Raw genomic sequence first — 21,323 nt, 5'->3', positions numbered from 1 at the left:
GGTGAAATACTCAAATTTTGCATTGAGAGAGAAATGACAAAACTCATCTAAAGATAATTCGAATACAGACATAGTGCGTTCAATTAGTATGGATTGGATTCAAACACGAATCTGAGAAATACAGCGAGGAATACACTGCACCATCCAGGCCACCACAGTAATTTGTGACAAAACTTACAAGTTCCCTCGCCTTCATACATTCCATCAGAGTCTGGAATAGATGATGGGCCTCACTTTGGCTGAAGTTGAAAGTTTTTTTGATTGTTGTGAGAATTTCCAATTCCAAACCATCTGGAAGTATTCTAAGGAGAACAAACAAATTCCATTAAACACTGAAATCAATGAACCATACCGAACAGGTGAGTTGAAAATGTGCTGCTGGAAAAGCGCAGCAGGTCAGGCAGCATCCAACGAACAGGAGAATCGACATTTCGGGCATAAGCCCTTCTTCAGGAATGAGGAAAGTGTGTCCAGCAGGCTAAGATAAAAGGTAGGGAGGAGGGACTTGGGGGAGGGGCGTTGGAAATGCAATAGGTGGAAGGAACGTCAAGTGCCCGAAACGTCGATTCTCCTGTTCCTTGGATGCTGCCTGACCTGCTGCGCTTTTCCAGCAACACATTTTCAGCTCTGATTTCCAGCATCTGCAGACCTCACTTTCTCCTCAAACAGGTGAGTTGTTCACCTAACAAAAATACTCCAGATCAATACTTCAAAAAAACTATCGCGTGTGTGTGTGTGCGCGCGCGTGCATGCATGTAAGCAAGTAAGTGGGGGGGTGTGGTATATAGTTCCAATTGGTTATATACCATTTGTGTTAATCACGGTTAGCTCGATTTGGATCAATTGATGAGAATAATTCACCCACCTTTAGCATTTTTATAAAATCCTCTATTACTTCCCTTTGTTTACTGGCAATATTAACTAATTTGAGCATTTAGATATTACTTCACTGTAGCCAAGGGGGTTATTAGATGGGACGAGAGTAGTCTTTAAGAAAATGATGAGTTGTACTAGCATGAAGAAAGTTTTAAATCTGGAAAACTGGAGCAGGAATGGGCCATTTAGGCCATTCAGCTGTTCTGCTATTCAATATGATCCCGTTTCAAGGCCATACTCCCACTCTCCCCTCATATCCTTAACATGTTTAGTGTCTAAAAATTTTTTTTTGCCCCCTCGAATACATTGTGACATTTCAAGTGCTCACCCATGTACTTTTTAAAGGCTGTAAAGTTCCCCACCTCAATTCCCCTTCCCGGCAGTGCATTCCAGATCTTATCACCCAGAGTGTGGTGGGGGTGTAGAATGCACTGCCTGAGAGGGGAGTTGAGGTGGGGAACTTCACAATCTTTAGAAAGTACGTGGGTGAGCACTTGAAATGTCATACCACTCAAGGCTGTGATCCAAGTGCTGGGAAGTAGGATTAGTGTCGAGACACACTTGATGGAGCTCTTCTGTGCTGCGTGACTTGGTTTCTATAGCCTTGCATGGAGGAGAATTCTACATGCTCATTATTCTAAGGAAGGAGCTTCCTCTTTATTTTGAATGAAATTATAACTGTTTCAAAAGGATATTGGATGAGGGAGTATTGGATGAGTAAGTAGAGGAGTAGGATCACAGTTAAGTGGCTCACGTACAGAAAAGATACATACTTCAGAACAATAACCTTTGTGTTTTAACTTTTCATGAAGTACTAAATTTCGAATGTTCAGTTTCACAAACCTTCATCAGTGGTGCTGAGGGGAACAGAACGGAGAGCAGCCTGGGAAGGTAAGGGTTTCTGATTCTGAGGGGGAAACTGAAAAATGACGTCAAAGGAGGACTGTGATTTGATTAGTTAGTAGGGAGTCTGCTAAATTTGAATGTGTTGAATTGATGAGTGCCATGCTTCTAGAAATTCTCTGTCCTCTGTTTAGCTTGACCTATGATCGTTGTGCTGTCCCAGTCAAATTTGTGGTCCTAGTCATCTGTGTGTATGGCAACTAGGCTAACCAAACTCTGGATCAGATACTTGAATGATACTTTTTTAATTATTAAGAGAACAGAAATCAAAAACACACTGGATTATCAACACCATATTGACAGGGATCAGATTTACAAGAGGAGGAAGCCAACAATCAACTCCCATTCCTGGGGATGTGATGTAGCAAGAACACAAAAAAGTGAATGCACTACAAAACTGTACAGGAAAGCCACACATGGACCAGATCCTAAACTACAATAGCAACCACCCAAACACACACAACAGAAGCTGCATTAGGATCCTGTTCAAAAGGGCTATAACACACTGCAGCACTCCCGACCTGCAAAGCGAAGATGATGATCTCTAAAGAATGGATATCCCTGTAACTTCCACAGATGCCGAAGCGACAAACAACACGACAAGGACATGCCATGACCCAACATGCTAGCTTATATTTTTTTAAAAAGTCTCAGAACTAACAGCCAGACTTCCCCCACCATTGGGATTCATGACAGCCCATAAAATGACAGCCACATTCAGACAACACCTCACCAGGACAAGAGACCCTATATCCATTATGTGCATGACTAACGTAATTTATAAGATTCCATGCAAAGACTGCACAAAACACTATATAGTACAAACAAGCAGACAACTAGCAATTCGTACCCATGAACACCAACTAGCCACTAAACAACCAGCTGTCCCTAGTAGCCATATAGACAGATGACAAGGACCACAAATTTGACTGGGACAACACAGAGGACAAGCTAAACAGAGGACAGCCAGGGAATTTCTAGAAGCATGGCACTTATCCATGCATTCCATCAATAAGCACACAGACCGAGACCCAATATACCAGCCATTACAACCAACCATGTAACTGGCAACCAGAAGCAGCATGAATGCAACCAAATAAATTCCAGAAAAGACAATACAGCAGCGCTTCACAGGAGACTCCAAAGCACTGAAGATGTCACAGAGACAAAACTGGTTGCAACTTGCGTTTAGACTGAGGTAATATGCAGAGATATTAAAACAATTTTTTTAACATTTCAAAGCTTAATTTAAATAAAGATGAGGGTCAATTGATGTATTGTTCCTGTATGATGTGGGTGTTGGTGGACTCCATTATCATTCCAGGTGACCACGTCTGTAGTAAATGTTAGTTGCTCAAGGAACTCCAGCTCAGAGTCAATGATCTAGAGTCAATGAGCTGGAGTCTGAGCTTCAAACATTGCGACTCATCAGCGAGGGGGAAGAGTTACCTGGACACTGTGCTTCAGGAGACAGTCACACCCCTTAGACTAACTAACTCTAATTCAGCCAGTGGTCAAGGACAGGAGGGTGTGGTTGTGGGTGAGGTAGGTCAAGATATCTAGGAGCTAGAGTTACAGGAGCCTCAGCCCTTGTCCAACAAGTTCAAGAACCTTGCTCACTATGTGGAATGGGGACTGCAGGGTGGATGAGCTTACTGACCTCATGCTCCCTCAAGGAGACTGAACAGTTCATCAACTTTACGAACACCTTTCAGTTCACCTGGACTATTTGGATACCTCCCTCCCCTTCCAGGATCTCTCCATCTCCATTTCCGGCGACCAACTCAACATGGACATCTACTTCAAACCCGACTTCCAAAGCTACCTGGACTGTATCTCCATCCACCGCATCTTCCTGTAAAAACACTATTCCTTAGTCCCAATTCCTCCACCTCTGCCATAACTGCTCCCAGGAGGACCAATTCCACTCTAGAACATACCTTCTGGTCTCTTACTTCAAGGACCACAATTTCCTCTCCCACATGGTCAACAATGCCCTCCAGCACATTTCTTCAACTTCCCACACCTCTGCCCTTGAACCCCACTCCTCCAACTGCAACAAGGATAGAAGCCCCATGGTTCTCACCTTCCACTCCACTAATCTCCGGATACAAAGCATCATCCTCTGCCATTTCAGCGACCTACAGTCAGACCCCACCACCAGAGATATATTTCCTTCCCCACCCCTCAGCATTCTGCAGAGACCATTCCCTCCACGACTCCCTCAATAGATCCACACACCTCACTAACCCACCCTCTCCTCCTGGCACCTTCCCCTGCCACCGCAGGAAGTGCAAAACCTGTGCCCACACCTCCCCCCTTACCTCCATCCAAGGCCCAAAAGGATCCTTCCACAGACAACACAGATTTTCCTCCACCTCCAAACACCTCATCTACTGTGTCAGTTGCTCTTGATGTGGTCTCCTCTACATTGGGGAGACAAGACGCTAACTCTCAGAATGTTTCAGGGAACATCCCTGGGACACGTGCGCCAAACAACCCCACCGCCCTGTGGCCGAACCTTCGACCCCACCCCACAACTTCCAGTTCTGCCAAGGACATGGAAGTCCTGAGCATCCTCCACCACCAAATCCTAGCCACCCGATGTCTGAAGAAATAACACTTCATCTTAGGCCTTGGGACCCTCCAACCTCATGGAATCAATGTCAATTTCACCAGTTTCCTCATCTCTCCTCCCTCCACCTTATCCCAGATACAACCCTCCAACTCGACACTGCCCTCTTGAACTGTCCTATCTTCCTTCCCACTAACCGCTCCAACCTATCACTCTCCCACCTTCATCTACCTATCGAGTTCCTAGCTACCTTCCCCCCAGCCCCACCCTCTTCCTTTTTATCTCTCAGCACCCCTAGGGTCCCTGCCCACATTCCTGAGGAGGGGCTTATACCCGAAACGTTGACTCTTCTGCTCCTTGGATGCTGCCTCACCTGATGTGCTTTTCCAGCACCACACTTGGACTCTGAACAGGTTGAAGGGATATGGAGCGAAGGCAGGAAAATGGGGTGAGGAGCATATCAGCCTTGATCAAATGATGGAGCTGACTTAATGGGCCAAATGGCCTCATTCTGCTCCTATATCCATGAACAATAACACATAGATGGGGAAAGAAAAGAAGAGTTCTGATAAGTCATTAATCTGAAAAGTCAATTGTTGACCCTTCCATATACGCTGCCTGAATTGCTGAGTGTTTCCAGCAGTTCCTGCTTTATTTCAGATTCAGACAACTTAAATAAGTAGATTGGTTCAACATTAATTAACATACAAGTACACCACATTCATTTCTCCATACTGTCAAATGCTATGCTCATGCATAGATTAAAAGTCAGTTTCTTACCCTCCCTCCTCAGTCTGTTTATGCATGTAGGCCAGAAGATCTGCAGCCCGACCCGTTCCTTCACACACCACAACAGGAACTGGGGGGTTCTCCAGGAGATATTCCAACACAGTGGGGATTACATTAGGGCCACCTTCAAATATCAAAGCAACAACTGGTACACCTTGGCCAATTCCTGCGAAAAGGCAACAACATTAACAAAGAAATTTTATTTTTACTCATGCTTAGAGGTCAGAAGGAGAATAAAAGTACTTTTGTAAGAAGATACTAATTCATATGAATGGCAAACTAGAGTAAAAATGTGATGATCTGACACGATCAGAGACAAGTACAAAGTATACCTAAAGAAATTAGTTTGCATCCAGGAGCCTCTTGAAAAAGTCATTACCAGCTGCACGCTGCTGAGCAAGAAGCAAATATATAAGGCACCAGGATCAATACCATTGTGATACTGAAAATGCTGTGTGGGCTGGAGGTGAAGATCAAATAATAGTATTCATCATCCCAAAAGACACTGCTCAATGTAGCTGTAAGAAAACATTCTAAAATTGAGCTTCTTGTTTAAATAACTTTTAAACTGTCTCCCAGACATATAGTCATAGAGATGTACAGCATGGAAACAGACCCTTCGGTCCAACTTGTCCATGCTAACCAGATATCCCAACTCAACCTAGTCCCACCTGCCAGCACCTGGCCCATATCCTCCAAACCCTTCTGATTCATAAAACCATCCAGATGCCTTTTAAATGTTGCAATTGTACCAGCCTCCACCACTTCCTCTGGCAGCTCATTCCACACCCGTACCACCCTCTGTGTGAAAAAGATGTCCCTTAGGTCTCTTTTATATCTTTCCCCTCTCACCCTAAAACTATGCCCTCTAGACTCTCCCATCCTGGGGAAAAGACCTTGTCTATTTATCCTATCCATACCCCACACGATTTTATAAACCTCTAAATGGTCACCCCCCAGCCTCCGAGGCTCCAGCGAAAACAGCCTCAGCCCATTCAACCTCTCCCCATAGCTCAAATCCTCCAACCCTGGCAACATCCTTGTAAGTCTTTTCTGAACCCTCTCCAGTTTCACAACATCCTTCTGATAGGAAGGAAACCAGAATTGCACACAATATTCCAACAGTAGCCGAACCAATGTCCTGTATAGACGCAACATGACCTCCCAACTCCTATACTCAATACTCTGACCAATAAAGAAAAGCATACCAAACGTCTTGTTCACTAGCCTATCGACCTGCAACTCTACTTTCAAAGAGCCATGAACTTGCACTCCAAGGTCTCTTTGTTCAACAACACTCTCTAGGACCTTACCATTAAGTGTATAAGTCCTGCTAAGATTTGCTTTCCCAAAATGCAACACCTTGCATTTATCTAAATTAAACTCCATCTTCCCATTCCTCAGCCCACTGGCCCATCTGATCAAGATCCTGTTGTAATCTGAGGTAACTTTCTTCGCTGTCCACTACACCTCCAATTTTGGTGTCATTTGCAAACTTACTAACTATACCTCTTATGCTTACATCTAAATCATTTATATAAATGACGAAATGTAGTGGAACGAACACCGATCCTTGTGGCACTCCACTGGTCACAGGCTTCCAGTCTGAAAAACAACCTTCAACCACCACCCTCTGTCTTCTACCTTTGAGCCACTTCTGTATCCAAATGGCTAGTTTTTCCTGTACTCCATGACATCTAACCTTGCTAACCAGTCTCCAATGGGGAACCTCGTCAAATACTTGACTGAAGTCCATATATATCAAGACCACTGCTCTGCCCTCATCAATCCTCTTTGTTACTTCTTCAAAACACTCAATCAAGTTTGTGAGACATGATTTCCCATGCACAAATCCATGTTGATTATCCCTAATCATGATCAAATGAACACTGAAGTGGTTTGCTCAAATGAGTTACCCACACAAAAATACAGATAAAGTTCCCATAAAGTTCTCATTAGAGACACTAAGTCAACTGGTGGCGATTTAACTGGAGGGTTACCATTCCTCAGCTGAGGGGAGATGTTGAGAAGGAGAATCCTTCATAGTAACCTCAGTTAGTGTTGGAATTGTACTCATGCTTTTCCCATTGCCCTGCATCACAAACTGGCTACATAGCCAAGAGTGTTAAACTGGTACCCGTAAACTGTACAATTATAGACTCTTTCCTAATTTCATATTCTAATTGGGTAACTCAAATGACAAGTGAACAAGACTCCAGACTATTAATCTATATCTACAAATTATTGTTCAATATTTGCCATTCCTTGGTCTGGGAATGTCTGAACTCACTTGCATGAATCTTCTGAAGACTGATGTGTTTTTCCAGCTCCCTCCGAAGCCTTACTTCAGCGCCATACTTCCCAACTGTTCCATCATCAACCAAAATAAAATGGGAATGCAAACTGTTTAGAACATTCAGCTTACTCAGAGGGTTCAGTAATGTCTGGTATGGGGCGATAACCTGCAAATTAAGAGAAATATCGAGTTACATGAAAATATTTTTTTTTAAGAAAAGGACTTAAAATTCAACAATGCTGAACTTCAATTGAAATGTCATGGTCTCACATCTCTTCCAATAAGATCATTCCTATTTTCAATCACACCCCAAGGGGAAATTCCAATTGTGCAAATCTTCCGAGATGAACGTGAAATGTGTTCTTTCAGTGCATCACCAACATGCTTCACAACACCTAGAAGGAAGCAATATTTAAATAATAGCAGATGGAAGAGTTCAAACTGGTTTTGCTCAATGAGCAGACCAAAAATTAAGTGGACTCATATTATGCACATATACTCCTTTCAATATTGGAAACCATGGCCCATTTTAATGTTTTCCAATCAGTAGCAAACATAGCTTTAGATGATCAACATCAATGGAGCATGACTTATTTAAAATAACTACTAAAAATGCTTTTAGTGAATTTACAGGTACAGATGGATTATGCAGGTCTAACTCTTCACTCACCCTTTTATTTACATGCAAAAATCAGTTAAGGTACCAGGCAAGTGAGGAATTCGACAGAACATTACTGCTGGCCAATGGCTTGGTTAGGATTCAATCACCCTGTCAATTGTTTAGCATTTCTTTTTGAAATACCTGCATTCACTCCTCCAGTTAGAATCCAGGCTCCTGTGGTTACGGCTGCTTTGATTAAGCCTTTCCCAACAACCTGCTTAATGCGTGGATGAAGTTCAAAGTTTTGCATTCCTCCATGTACGGAGATGACAAGTTTAGGTAATTCCATTTGCCATTCTTTCAGCATTAGTCTTAAAATAGCTTCAGGCTTTGTGTCATAGGACAGTCGTGCATACTATGCCATTTCAATAAAAAGAGATGGATATTGGTCAGTTGCACACAATTCCCAAATGGAAAAAAAATCTTTTTGTTCATTATCACAAATTTAACTTCAATCTTTATTACAATAGGATTCACACAATACATTAATCAACTCCTCACTTGGCCAACTCTAAATTAATTGTCAGTGACTGCATTTCAAAGTAACTCATTGTACAGGAAGCCCTTTGAGAAATCAGAATCACACTCGCTCTTCCAGGCTGTCAAAGACAACTATCTACATGAATGGAGTTCAACTACAACAGAAGTGAACAAGATTAAGCGAGCTGCTGTGGGCTACTATCAGGTACCTCCAAGCAGCTGATTCAAGCTTATACTTATGAAGGCCTCCAAAGTAACCATTCTCAAACCCTTCCTCAGGGCTGAATGTGCAGAAGAACATAATATTATGTTTGACTTTCAAAACAGAATTTCAGGCTCTCGCAACATTAGGTATACCTTTTATTACATAACAGAAAACATGCAAACCTACAATCAAAAGGAGATCAGAAACTTGGAGCTCTGCACTTCCTGACTCCTCTGGAAGGCACACGTTAGGAACGTGACAGAATGCAATCCATTTGCTCAGATGAGTGCAGCTCCAACAATGACACCTTTCAGGACAAAGCAGCCCACTGATGGGCACTTAATCTACTAGCTTTAACAATTACTCCTGTCACCATTGGCAGTCAGGAGTAACAGTGTAAATCATCTACAATAACTCACCCAGGGGTCCTCTGATAGAACCTACAAACTCACAACCTCTCCCACCCAGGAGGACAAGGACAGCGAATGCATGGACTGTGGTTCAAGAAGGCATGTCGATACCAACATCTTAGCTGCCCCAATCTGTGATGCCCACATCTCATGAACAAATAAGTACCATATATACTCCTGTATAGGTCAAATTTTGAAGGTGGCTGTTTAAAGATGAAATTAGGGGGTCAACTAATACATGGGTACAAGTTTTGAGGGGCTGAAATTAAGGCTGCAGTTCAAAATACCATATTATTAGCAAAAGTTGATTTGATCGCACAAGTAATTTCAGGTGAAGAAGAAAAACACAATGAATTATGGTAAAGGCAATAATCGGATAAAAGCAAGAATCCGATCTGAAAATTTAACATGTCAATGATTCATTGAAATCCTGCAAAATCACACTGTTCAACAGCTTCATGGCCTGGTATAATGGCAGATTGAAAATTAAACATTAAATTCGGAATATGTAAGCGTCTTGAATTTTCCCGCCAAATTCTTCCATTCCCCCCCCTCCATTTACTCTCCTTTGTTATGAACCTCAACAACATTAACAAACTTGTAAAAGAATTAATGATATATTGGTATGTAGCGAATATATCTCACTTTCATTCAGACATGATGGCACAATTAAAATGATTAACATTTTAGCAATATTAACTTTTGCATGTATAGTGAACAAAGTGCGATAAGTACCGATAGAGTTGGTATCGGTCTGAATGAATGAATGAATCAAAGTGTGCAGTGGTAAACCAAGTGCAGTAAGTAGTCATGAATGAATGAATAGAGATGCGATATAGTAAACAAAGAGCAATGAACAGATTTACCAGAATGAATGAATAAATGCGATTTAATGGGATATAGTAGGGTCAACTTTTATAAGAGATTATATGGAAAATACAAGATGTTTTAGTCAAAATAAGGGGTGGATCTGAGATCAACCTATACTCGAGTATATACAGTAAGAAAAGTTACTTCTGTTGAAAACCAAAATCTGTGCATGTTCTGCATTTTCTTACAAATTCATGATTCAAGTATGTTGCTGCCTCTTCAAAGGTGAAGAATTTCACTAAATTTATCAACAAACATAATTCACAAAAACATGCTACCCTCAGAAATTTTTATTACAAGTGAGCTTGACCAAACAGAAAATGAAACACTACAGTAGAGTATTCATTAGTCACTGTAGGTTAGGTTTATTGAATACGAATATTTGACAGATGAGAATCAACTTCCTTCAGTTGGAAAATAAAACTTGTCATATGACTTTTCCTTCTAAAGGGCTTTAAAAATTTGTCATTCCCACAGCTGGACAACTGAAATTAGGCAGCATCTCATATTCAAGGTAACATTTTGACTGCAGATACCAGAACAAGTACCTCACTAAATTGACACAAAATCAACTATGGTGTAAAGAATCACTTGACTAACTTAATACATCTATAAAGAAACAGAACTCAAATTCTACCAACCTTAGCCCTGTAAGAATGCGACCCTCCCTGAAAGTTAATAACTCCATAAGCATCTGTCGGACTCTCATTAGTATGTTTTTCCACTGACCATTCCTCTTTCTCCAAGTTTTCAGTCTCACCCAATTTTACGTCGGAATACTTCATTGCCAGGCTTGCAGTGAAGCCAAGATGCTGCCGGACGAGGCGTCCACAACAACACCTGTCAGAATGCAGATGATCATGAATTAAGGCTTTGTAAGTGCAACATGTCATGACCTACTCCAAGTAAAAAAGGTTTTGGAAAAGGTATCTTGCAAATTCCAAAATTACCTTTCATAAAAATACCTCAACTTAAATCAAATCTACAATTTTCAGTCATTACCCATCTGTCAAGTTGATAGAATATGCATAATTTAAATACAGACGTTCTAAGCATGGAGAAAAACAAACTTTAGTAGGCAGATTGGAGATGATATAATCATAATTTATTAACTATAACACTTATCAAAATTCAGGCACTTAAGGGACCCTCATTCAATTAAAACTATAAGCAGTTTAAACCATGACTATACACCAACTTAGGGCACTCTCCACCACTTTCACCCTCTCCCCAGCTTCACTGATAATTTTTTATATCTATGGAAGTAATTTTGTTGAAATTGAGAAAAGATCTTTCATTTTCATTCAAAGTAATTTAATCACAACAGTATATTTTGGATATACGTTGAAGTGGAATCTGTCAGTGTCAAGTTAGACAACAGGACAAACTGAGGATGAATACAGATAGAAGGGAAGGTGGATGGCAAATGCCATTCAATTCAATTCAATGTATATCTTGGGTCAACAACAGTGAAGAAAAGCATAATATTAATGGCTAGGTTTTGCTTTAACCTGAAAAAGAGAGATATGAGTGCATGCACACATACCTTTACACTGGTGGAAGACAAAGAAAAAAAATTAAAATTAAATTCTAGAATAAGCAGTGGAGACATTATTTAGGATATGGCATGAGTGGGGCAAGATATTTGCGCACTGTCATATGAAACTGTAGCTTCAAACAGTTGGGATCTCTTAAAATTGGAGCAGAGTAGGTTATGGATGGTTCCAAAAGATTTTCAAAATGAAGACTGATACAATTGCAGAATTATTTCCACTGGTTGAAAGAACACTAACAAGGGAGCATAGACTCTGGGTTTAAATCACTAAGAAATAAGTAAATAACATTATGTCTGATAAATCATCCAGAGGCATTATAGAGCAAAATTTGCTCCAGATCCTCTTCAGGCAATATGAAGCCAAGCAACCAAAGTTTGGTCAAAAAGATATATTTGTCAGAGCTGGGGTGTGCGCAGGGGAAAGCGGTGGATTTAGGGAGGTCCAGTGCTCAGGGATGTAGCAGCAGAAGACATAACCACCAATGATGAAGCTACTAAAAAAGGAACTGAATAAAAAAAAAGGTCAGAATGGCAGCAGCACAGATTTGAGAGTTGTGGAGTTCGAGATGATTAGAAAGAAGGACAAGACCATAGACAGTATTGAAACAAGGATGAGAGTTTATAATTGAGTTGTTGCTGAATTAGGAGCTGGCATATGTTAATGAGCAGCGAAAAATAGATGATTGAGGCTTCATGCAAGTTATGACACAGTAAGCCGAACTCTGGATAAGCTGAAGTTCACAAAGGCTACAAAGTGGATGACCAGCCAGGAGTGCATTGGAATTATCAGGTTTAGATGTAGCAAAAGCCAAGATGAGAATTTTTCACCAAGGATTATTACAGCATGGTATGCCTTTAACACTGAGATGGAGGTGATCATTTAAGGAAGTATTTGAAAAGGTAAACCTCTAAAAAGGTGATGAAATCAGAAAAAAATGTGATTAGAATAGATAGCTTTAATTGCAGAGCTTAGCATCTATACAGAAGCAACAAGCTTTATTAACAATCTTCTGCATTATAACTTTTATTGATTCTATAATTGATTTGAATGCAGTGTGTTTTTGGATACCCCAAGGTTATGAAAAGCACCATACACATGCAAGGTTTTTTTTTCCCCCCTAATCAACAGTACCTTGCCAAGCAGCAAGCTTGATTTAGAATCTTGTTAATATATTATTCTGTTTGGCTGACTGCCAGAACTTCAAGGAACACACATGCCAAATGCTAAATTATGGCTTATCTGTTTGAAATGAATCATGTTAAACCAGTTTCTAAACCATCCATCTTCCAATTGTAAGGTGCCAGTGCTTACAGGTGTCAGATCATTTAATTTTAACGTCGGCGAACAGAGGTCACTTTGCCAAGTGTTGCATTAAAGAGAAGCTCCAAAATATACTTGTTTTTTGCAATTGCAAGTACAAGCACAAAAGTGCACCTTTCTGAGGCAGTTGGCATCTTGTCCTTTTAGCAGGTTGGAATTCTACACCCAATAGGATACTCCAGCGCCAAGCAGCAGCTACCCACACTGCACAAAGGCATAGTCCAGTAAATCAGCAACTTTTTAAATTCTAGAATTTACTGTCAATGAAAAATTGTGACATCAAAACGGTCACTGGCATCTAAGAAAGAAAAACTGGAGATTCAGATACTCAAAGCCTTTTAAGCTTTTGTTATGAATTTTGTCCTTACAAAGTACAGCCGCACATTGAGATCTAAATACTGCGAGTGTGTTATGTCAATGGTCAGATCAGTATCACAATCAATGACATTATTAGTTTAACATGCTTTGTCCTTCAAATACATGGGTACCCATGTGCCACATAGATCTAATGACAGAAGGTATTTCTCTGTCAAATTAGCTCCCACCACTCTAAATGCTTTATTTTTGTAATGATGGAGAAGCTGGTGTTGGACTGGGGTATACAAAGTTAAAAATCACAACACCAGGTTATAGTCCAACAGGTTTATTTGGAAGCACTAGCTTTTGGAGCGCTGCTCCTTCATCAGGTTGCAGAGCATAAGACACAGAATTTATAGCAAAAGATTAGTGTCAAGCAACTGAAATGATATATTGAACAAACCAAGATTGTTGTTAAGTCTTTCATCTTTTAGAATGGGTTGCAGGTTTCAGTTCATTAATATGTAAATCCCAGAACTTCTTATAAGGTTTTATAACAAAATGTGACATCTCAGCTCAGAAAATACATTAAAGGTCTGAGGTTAGAGTCTGTCAGTATCCCAACCTTGAGTCAGACTGGTTCTACTTCCAAAGTAGAATTTACAAAATATTACATGGATTAATTGCCGTGAAGATTGTGCATTTTTTGCGCAAAACAGAAAGTACCTCCAAATACATTTGAGCAAATATAAATTCACCCCATAGATGTACGCATGTGTGAGAGTGAGTGAGTGTGTGCATGAGAGTGAGAGTTCACATGACAGAGTGTGTGTTTGCGTGTGGGAAAGTTTGGTAAAGCTTGTGTGGGAATGTGATGGAGTATAAGCCTGAGAGTGTGTGTCTGTCTGTGTGAGTATGTAAGAGTGTGTGTGTGTATATGTGCTTGTGTGAGAGTGAGGGGGGAGAGAGTGAGAAGGTATGTCGAGAGAGAGAAGGGAGAGGGAGGGAGAGCGGGGGGAGAGCGGGGGAGAGCGGGGGGAGAGCGGGGGGAGAGCGGGGGGAGAGCGGGGGGAGAGCGGGGGAGAGCGGGGGAGAGCGGGGGAGAGCGGGGGGAGAGCGGGAGGAGAGCGGGAGGAGAGCGGGAGGAGAGCGGGAGGAGAGCGGGAGGAGAGCGGGGGGAGAGCGGGAGGAGAGAGAGAGAGGGGGAAGAGAGAGAGAGAGAGGGGGGGGAGAGAGAGAGAGGGGGGAGAGCGAGAAGGTATGTCGAGAGAGAGAAGGGAGAGAGAGAGAAGGGAGAAGGAGGGAGAGAGAAGGGAGGGGGAGAGCGGGGAGAGAGAGCGGGGGGGGGGAGAGAGAGCGGGGGGGGGAGAGAGAGGGGGGGGGAGAGGGGGGGGGAAGAGAGAGGGGGGGAGAGAGAGGGGGTAGAGAGAGAGGGGGGGGGGAAGAGAGGGGGTGGGAGGGGGGGAGAGGGGGGAGAGGGGGGGGAGAGGGGGGGGAGAGGGGGGGAGAGGGGGGGAGAGGGGGGGGAGAGGGGGGGGAGAGGGGGGGAGAGGGGGGGGGGAGGGGGAGAGAGAGAGAGGGGGGGGGAGAGACAGAGGGGGGGAGAGACAGAGGGGGGGGAGAGACAGAGGGGGGAAGAGAGAGGGGGGGAGAGAGAGGGGGTAGAGAGAGAGGGGGGGGGGAAGAGAGGGGGTGGGAGGGGGAGAGGGGGGGAGAGGGGGGGGAGAGGGGGGGGAGAGGGGGGGGGAGAGGGGGAGGAGAGGGGGGGAGAGGGGGGGGAGAGAGGGGGGGAGAGGGGGGGAGAGGGGGGGGAGAGGGGGGGGAGAGGGGGGGGAGAGGGGGGGGAGAGGGGGGGGAGAGGGGGGGGGGAGGGGTGGGAGGGGGGAGAGAGAGAGAGGGGGGGGAGAGACAGAGGGGGGGGAGAGACAGAGGGGGGGGAGAGACAGAGGGGGGGGAGAGACAGAGGGGGGAGAAAGAGAGGGGGGGGAAGAGAGGGGGGGGAAAGAGAGGGGGGGGAAAGAGAGGGGGGGGAAAGAGAGGGGGGGGAAAGAGAGGGGGGGGGAAAGAGAGGGGGGGGGAGAGGGGGGGAGAGAGAGGGGGGGAGAGAGAGGGGGGGAGGGGGGGGGGGGAGAGTGGGGGGGAGGGGGGGGAGAGAGGGGGGGGGGAGAGGGGGGTGGAAGAGGGGGGGGGAAGAGGGGGGGGAAGAGGGGGGGGGAAGAGGGGGGGGGGAAGAGGGGGGGGAAGAGGGGGGGGAAAGAGGGGGGGAAGAGGGGGGGGAAGAGGGGGGGGAAGAGGGGGGGGGGAAGAGGGGGGGGGAAGAGGGGGGGGGAAAGAGGGGGGGGAAGAGGGGGGGGGAAGAGGGGGGGGAAGAGGGGGGGGAAGAGGGGGGGGAAGAGGGGGGGGAAGAGGGGGGGGGGGAAGAGGGGGGGGGAAGAGGGGGGGGAAGAGGGGGGGAAGAGGGGGGGGAGAGGGGGGGGAGAGGGGGGGAGAGGGGGGGGAGAGGGGTGGGAGAGGGTGGAGGGGGGAGAGAGAGGGGGGGGGAGAGACAGAGGGGGGGGAGAGACAGAGGGGGGGGAGAGAGGGGGGGGGGAAAGAGAGGGGGGGAGAGAGGGGGAGGAGAGAGAGGGGGGGGAGAGAGAGGGGGGGGAGAGAGAGGGGGGGAGGGGGGGGGGGGAAGAGAGAGGGGGGAGAGAGAGGGGGGGAGAGAGGGGGGAGAGGGGGGTAGAGAGAGAGGGGGGGAGAGAGGGGGGGAGGGGGGGGGAGAGGGGGGGGAGAGGGGGGGGAGAGGGGGGGGGAGAGGGGGGGGGGAGAGGGGGGGAGAGGGGGGGGAGAGGGGGGGGGAGAGGGGGGGGAGAGGGGGGGGAGAGGGGGGGGAGAGGGGGGGGAGAGGGGGGGAGAGGGGGGAGAGGGGAGTGAGAGAGGGGGGGGGGGAGAGACAGAGGGGGGGGAGAGAGAGGGGGGGGGAGAGAGAGGGGGGGGGAGAGAGAGGGGGGGGAGAGAGAGGGGGGGGAAAGAGAGGGGGGAGAAGAGAGGGGGGGGAAGAGAGGGGGGGGAGAGGGGGGGGAGAGAGAGGGGGGGAGAGAGAGGGGGGGAGAGAGGGGGGGGGAGAGAGGGGGGGGGGGGAGAGGGGGGGGGAGAGAGGGGGGGGTGAGAGAGGGGGGGGGAGAGAGGGGGGGGGAGAGAGGGGGGGGGAGAGGGGGGGGAGAGGGGGGGAGAGAGGGGGGGGAGAGAGGGTGGGGAGAGAGGGGGGAAGAGAGAGGGGGTAGAGAGAGGGGGGGAGAGAGAGGGGGTGGGAGAGAGAGGGGGTGGGTGAGTGAGGGGGGGGAGGGTGGGGGGGGGGAGGGGGGGGAGAGTGTGGGGGGGGAGTGTGAGGGGGGGAGGGAGGGGGGGAAGAGTGGGGGAAGAGAGAGGGGGGGAGAGAGAGGGGGTGGGAGAGAGAGGGGGTGGGTGAGAGAGGGGGGGAGGGAGGGGGGGGGAGGAGGGGGGGAGGGGTGGGGGGGGAGGAGGGGGGGGGAGAGAGGGGGGGGAGAGAGGGGGGGGAGTGTGGGGGGGGTGAGAGAGGGGGGGGAGAGAGTGGGGGGGGAGTGAGAGGGGTGGGAGAGAGAGGGGGGGAGAGAGAGGGGGGGGAGAGAGGGGGGGAGAGAGAGGGGGGAGAGAGAGGGGGGGGAGTGAGAGGGGGGGAGAGAGAGGGGGGGAGAGAGAGGGGGGGAGAGGGGGGGGAGAGAGGGGGGGGAGAGTGAGGGGGGGAGAGAGGGGGGGAGAGAGAGGGGGGGAGAGAGGGGGGGGAGAGAGGGGGGAGAGGGGGGGGGAGAGAGGGGGGGAGAGAGGGGGGGGAGAGAGGGGGGTGAGTGGGGGGGGAGAGGGGGGGGAGAGAGGGGGGGAGAGAGGGGGGGAGAGAGGGGGGGGAGAGAGGGGGGGGAGGAGAGGGGGGAGGGAGGGGGGGGGAAGAGGGGGGGGGAGTGAGGGGGGGGAGAGAGGGGAGGAGAGAGAGGGGGGAGAGAGAGGGGGGGGAGAGAGACGGGGGGGAGAGAGAGGGGGGGGAGAGAGGGGGGGAGGGAGGGGGGGAAGAGGGGGGGGAGTGAGGGGGGGGAGAGAGAGGGGAGGGAGAGAGAGGGGGGAGAGAGAGGGGGGGGAGAGAGACGGGGGGGAGAGAGACGGGGGGGAGAGAGACGGGGGGGAGAGAGAGGGGGGGGAGAGAGAGGGGGGGAGAGAGAGGGGGGGGGAGAGGGGGGGGAGAGAGGGGGGGGAGAGAGAGTGGGGGAGAGAGAGTGGGGGAGAGAGAGGGGGGGAGAGAGAGGGGGGGAGAGAGAGGGGGGGAGAGGAGAGGGGGGAGAGAGAGGGGGGGAGAGAGAGGGGGGAGAGAGAGGGGGGGAGAGAGAGGGGGGGAGAGAGAGGGGGGGAGAGAGAGGGGGGGAGAGAGAGGGGGGGAGAGAGGGGGGGAGAGAGAGGGGGGGAGAGAGAGGGGGGGAGAGAGGTGGGAGGGGAGAGAGAGAGGGGGGAGAGAGGGGGGGAGAGAGGAGGGAGGGGGCGGCAGAGGGCAGGGGCGGCAGAGGGCGGGGGCGGCAGAGGGCGGCGGCGGGGGCGGCAGAGGGCGCGCGAGAGAGAGGGGGCGCGCGCGCGCCCCCTCTCTCTCTCGCGCGCGCTCGCCCCCTCTCTCTCTCTCTCGCGCCCCCGCGCCCTCTGCCCCCGCGCCCTCGAGGGGAGAGAGAGAGGGGGGCGCGCGCGAGAGAGAGAGGGGGCGCGCGCGCGCGAGAGAGAGAGGGGGCGCGCGCGCGCGAGAGAGAGAGGGGGCGCGCGCGCGCGAGAGAGAGAGGGGGCCGCGCGCGCGCGAGAGAGAGAGGGGGCGCGCGCGAGAGAGAGAGGGGGCGCGCGCGCGCGCGAGAGAGAGAGGGGGCGCGCGCGCGCGCGCGCGCGAGAGAGAGAGGGGGCGCGCGCGCGCGAGAGAGAGAGAGGGGGCGCGCGCGCGCGCGCGAGAGAGAGGTGGCGCGCGCGCGCGCGCGAGAGAGAGGTGGCGCGCGCGCGCGCACGAGAGAGAGGTGGCGCGCGCGCGCGCGAGAGAGAGAGAGGGGGCGCGCGCGCGAGAGAGAGAGAGGGGGCGCGCGCGCGAGAGAGAGAGAGGGGGCGCGCGCGCGAGAGAGAGAGAGGGGGCGCGCGCGCGAGAGAGAGAGAGGGGGCGGGCGCGTGCGCGAGAGAGAGGGGGCGCGCGCGCGCGCGAGAGAGAGGGGGCGCGCGCGCGCGCGAGAGAGAGGGGGCGCGCGCGCGCGCGAGAGAGAGGGGGCGCGCGCGCGCGCGAGAGAGAGGGGGCGCGCGCCGGCGCGAGAGAGAGAGGGGGCGCGCGCGCGCGCGAGAGAGAGAGGGGGCGCGCGCGCGCGAGAGAGAGAGGGGGCGCGCGCGCGCGAGAGAGAGAGGGGGCACGCGCGCGCGAGAGAGAGAGGGGGCGCGCGCGAGAGAGAGAGGGGGCGCGCGCGAGAGAGAGAGAGAGAGGGGGCGCGCGCGCGCGAGAGAGAGAGAGAGGGGGGCGCGCTGCGCGCGCGAGAGAGAGGGGGCGCGCGCGCGCGAGAGAGAGGGGGCGCGCGCGCGCGAGAGAGGGGGCGCGCGCGCGCGAGAGAGAGGGGGCGCGCGCGCGCGAGAGAGAGAGGGGGCGCGCGCGCGCGAGAGAGAGATGGGGCGCGCGCGCGCGCGCGAGAGAGAGGGGGCGCGCGCGCGCGAGAGAGAGGGGGCGCGCGCGCGCTGCGAGAGAGAGGGGGCGCGCGCGCGCGCGAGAGAGAGAGGGCGCGCGCGCGCGCGAGAGAGAGAGGGCGCGCGCGCGCGCGAGAGAGAGGGGGCGCGCGCGCGCGCGAGAGAGAGGGGGCGCGCGCGCGCGCGAGAGAGAGGGGGCGCGCGCGCGGCGAGAGAGAGGGGGCGCGTGCGCGCGCGAGAGAGAGGGGGCGCGCGCGCGCGCGAGAGAGAGGGGGCGCGCGCGCGCGCGAGAGAGAGGGGGCGCGCGCGCGCGCGAGAGAGAGGGGGCGCGCGCGCGCGCGAGAGAGAGGGGGCGCGCGCGCGCGCGAGAGAGAGGGGGCGCGCGGCGCGCGAGAGAGAGAGGGGGCGCGCGCGCGCGAGAGAGAGAGGGGGCGCGCGCGCGCGAGAGAGAGAGGGGGCGCGCGCGCGCGAGAGAGAGAGGGGGCGCGCGCGCGCGAGAGAGAGAGAGAGGGGGCGCGCGCGCGCGAGAGAGAGGGGGCGCGCGCGCGAGAGAGAGAGGGGGCGCGCGCACGCGAGAGAGAGAGGGGGCGCGCGCACGCGAGAGAGAGAGGGGGCGCGCGCACGCGAGAGAGAGAGGGGGCGCGCGCACGCGAGAGAGAGAGGGGGCGCGCGCACGCGAGAGAGAGAGGGGGCGCGCGCACGCGAGAGAGAGAGGGGGCGCGCGCACGCGAGAGAGAGAGGGGGCGCGCGCGCGCGAGAGAGAGAGGGGGCGCGCGCACGCGAGAGAGAGAGGGGGCGCGCGCAGCGCGAGAGAGAGAGGGGGCGCGCGCGCGCGAGAGAGAGAGGGGGCGCGCTGCGCGCGAGAGAGAGGGGGCGCGCGCGCGAGAGAGAGAGGGGGCGCGCGCGCGAGAGAGAGAGGGGGCGCGCGCGCAGCGAGAGAGAGAGGGGGCGCGCGCACGCGATAGAGAGAGGGGGCGCGCGCACGCGAGAGAGAGAGGGGGCGCGCGCACGCGAGAGAGAGAGGGGGCGCGCGCACGCGAGAGAGAGAGGGGGCGCGCGCACGCGAGAGAGAGAGGGGGCGCGCGCGCGCGAGAGAGAGAGGGGGCGCGCGCGCGCGAGAGAGAGAGGGGGCGCGCGCGCGCGCGAGAGAGAGAGGGGGCGCGCGCGCGCGAGAGAGAGAGGGGGCGCGCGCGCGAGAGAGAGAGGGGGCGCGCGCGCGAGAGAGAGAGAGAGGGGGCGCGCGCGCGAGAGAGAGAGAGGGGGCTGCGCAGCGCGCGAGAGAGAGGGGGGCGCGCGCGCGCGCGAGAGAGGGGGGCGCGCGCGCGCGAGAGAGGGGGCGCGCGCGCGCGCGAGAGAGAGGGGGCGCGCGCGCGCGAGAGAGAGAGGGGGCGCGCGCACGCGAGAGAGAGAGGGGGCGCGCGCACGCGAGAGAGAGAGGGGGCGCGCGCGCGAGAGAGAGAGAGGGGGCGCGCGCGCGCGAGAGAGAGGGGGCGCGCGCGCGCGCGAGAGAGAGGGGGCGCGCGCGCGCGCGAGAGAGGGGGCGCGCGCGCGCGAGAGAGAGGGGGCGCGCGCGCGCGAGAGAGAGAGAGAGAGAGAGAGAGAGCGCGAGAGCGCGCGCGAGAGAGAGAGAGAGAGCGCGAGAGCGCGAGAGAGCGAGAGCGCGAGAGCGCGAGAGAGCGAGAGAGCGAGAGCGCGAGAGAGCGAGAGAGCGAGAGAGCGAGAGAGCGAGAGAGCGAGAGAGCGCGAGAGCGCGAGAGCGCGAGAGAGCGAGAGCGAGAGCGAGAGAGCGAGAGAGAGCGAGAGCGAGAGAGGCGAGAGAGAGCGCGTGCGAGAGAGCGCGCGCGAGAGAGAGCGCGCGAGAGAGAGCGCGCGAGAGAGAGCGCGCGAGAGAGAGCGCGCGCGCGAGAGGGAGAGCGCGCGCGAGAGGGAGAGCGCGCGCGAGAGGGAGAGCGCGCGCGAGAGGGAGAGCGCGCGCGAGAGGGAGAGCGCGCGCAGAGGGAGAGCGCGCGCGAGAGGGAGAGCGCGCGCGAGAGGGAGAGCGCGCGCGAGAGGGAGAGAGCGCGCGAGAGGGAGAGAGCGCGCGCGAGAGGGAGAGAGCGCGCGCGAGAGGGTGAGAGCGCGCGCGAGAGGGAGAGAGCGCGCGCGAGAGGGAGAGAGAGCGCGCGCGAGAGGGAGAGAGCGCGCGCGAGAGGGAGAGAGCGCGCGCGAGAGGGAGAGAGCGCGAGAGAGAGAGAGAGCGAGAGAGAGAGAGCGCGCGAGAGAGAGCGAGAGCGAGAGAGAGAGAGAGAGCGCGCGAGAGAGAGAGGGAGAGAGAGAGAGAGAGCGCGCGCGAGAGAGAGAGAGAGAGGGGGCGCGCGCGCGAGAGAGAGAGAGGGGGCGCGCGCGCGCGCGAGAGAGAGGGGCGCG

At 52.6% G+C, this 21,323-nt stretch overlaps 1 protein-coding gene across 3 annotated transcripts in view; it reads right to left on the bottom strand.

The window, feature by feature from the left end:
• trpm7 (transient receptor potential cation channel, subfamily M, member 7) overlaps positions 1-21,323 on the bottom strand; it is a 199,448-nt gene that overhangs the window by 91,436 nt on the left and 86,689 nt on the right. For all 3 annotated transcript variants that reach the window (XM_087981216.1, XM_087981215.1, XM_087981217.1), the window contains 6 exons: positions 10,707-10,905; positions 8,242-8,455; positions 7,710-7,834; positions 7,434-7,605; positions 5,135-5,309; positions 179-302 (listed from right to left, as the gene is read on the bottom strand). In XM_087981216.1, the coding sequence (XP_087837342.1) occupies positions 179-302; positions 5,135-5,309; positions 7,434-7,605; positions 7,710-7,834; positions 8,242-8,455; positions 10,707-10,905 (1,009 nt within the window). The remainder of the gene's footprint in view (positions 1-178; positions 303-5,134; positions 5,310-7,433; positions 7,606-7,709; positions 7,835-8,241; positions 8,456-10,706; positions 10,906-21,323) is intronic.

This window comes from Chiloscyllium plagiosum, unplaced genomic scaffold, assembly GCF_037043375.1.
Source record: "Chiloscyllium plagiosum isolate Xiang-an unplaced genomic scaffold, Cpla_swu_hap1 HiC_scaffold_39, whole genome shotgun sequence".
NCBI lineage: Eukaryota > Metazoa > Chordata > Chondrichthyes > Orectolobiformes > Hemiscylliidae > Chiloscyllium > Chiloscyllium plagiosum.
Note: the sequence above shows the minus strand (reverse complement) of the source record. Positions and strands in the feature narration are given on the sequence as shown.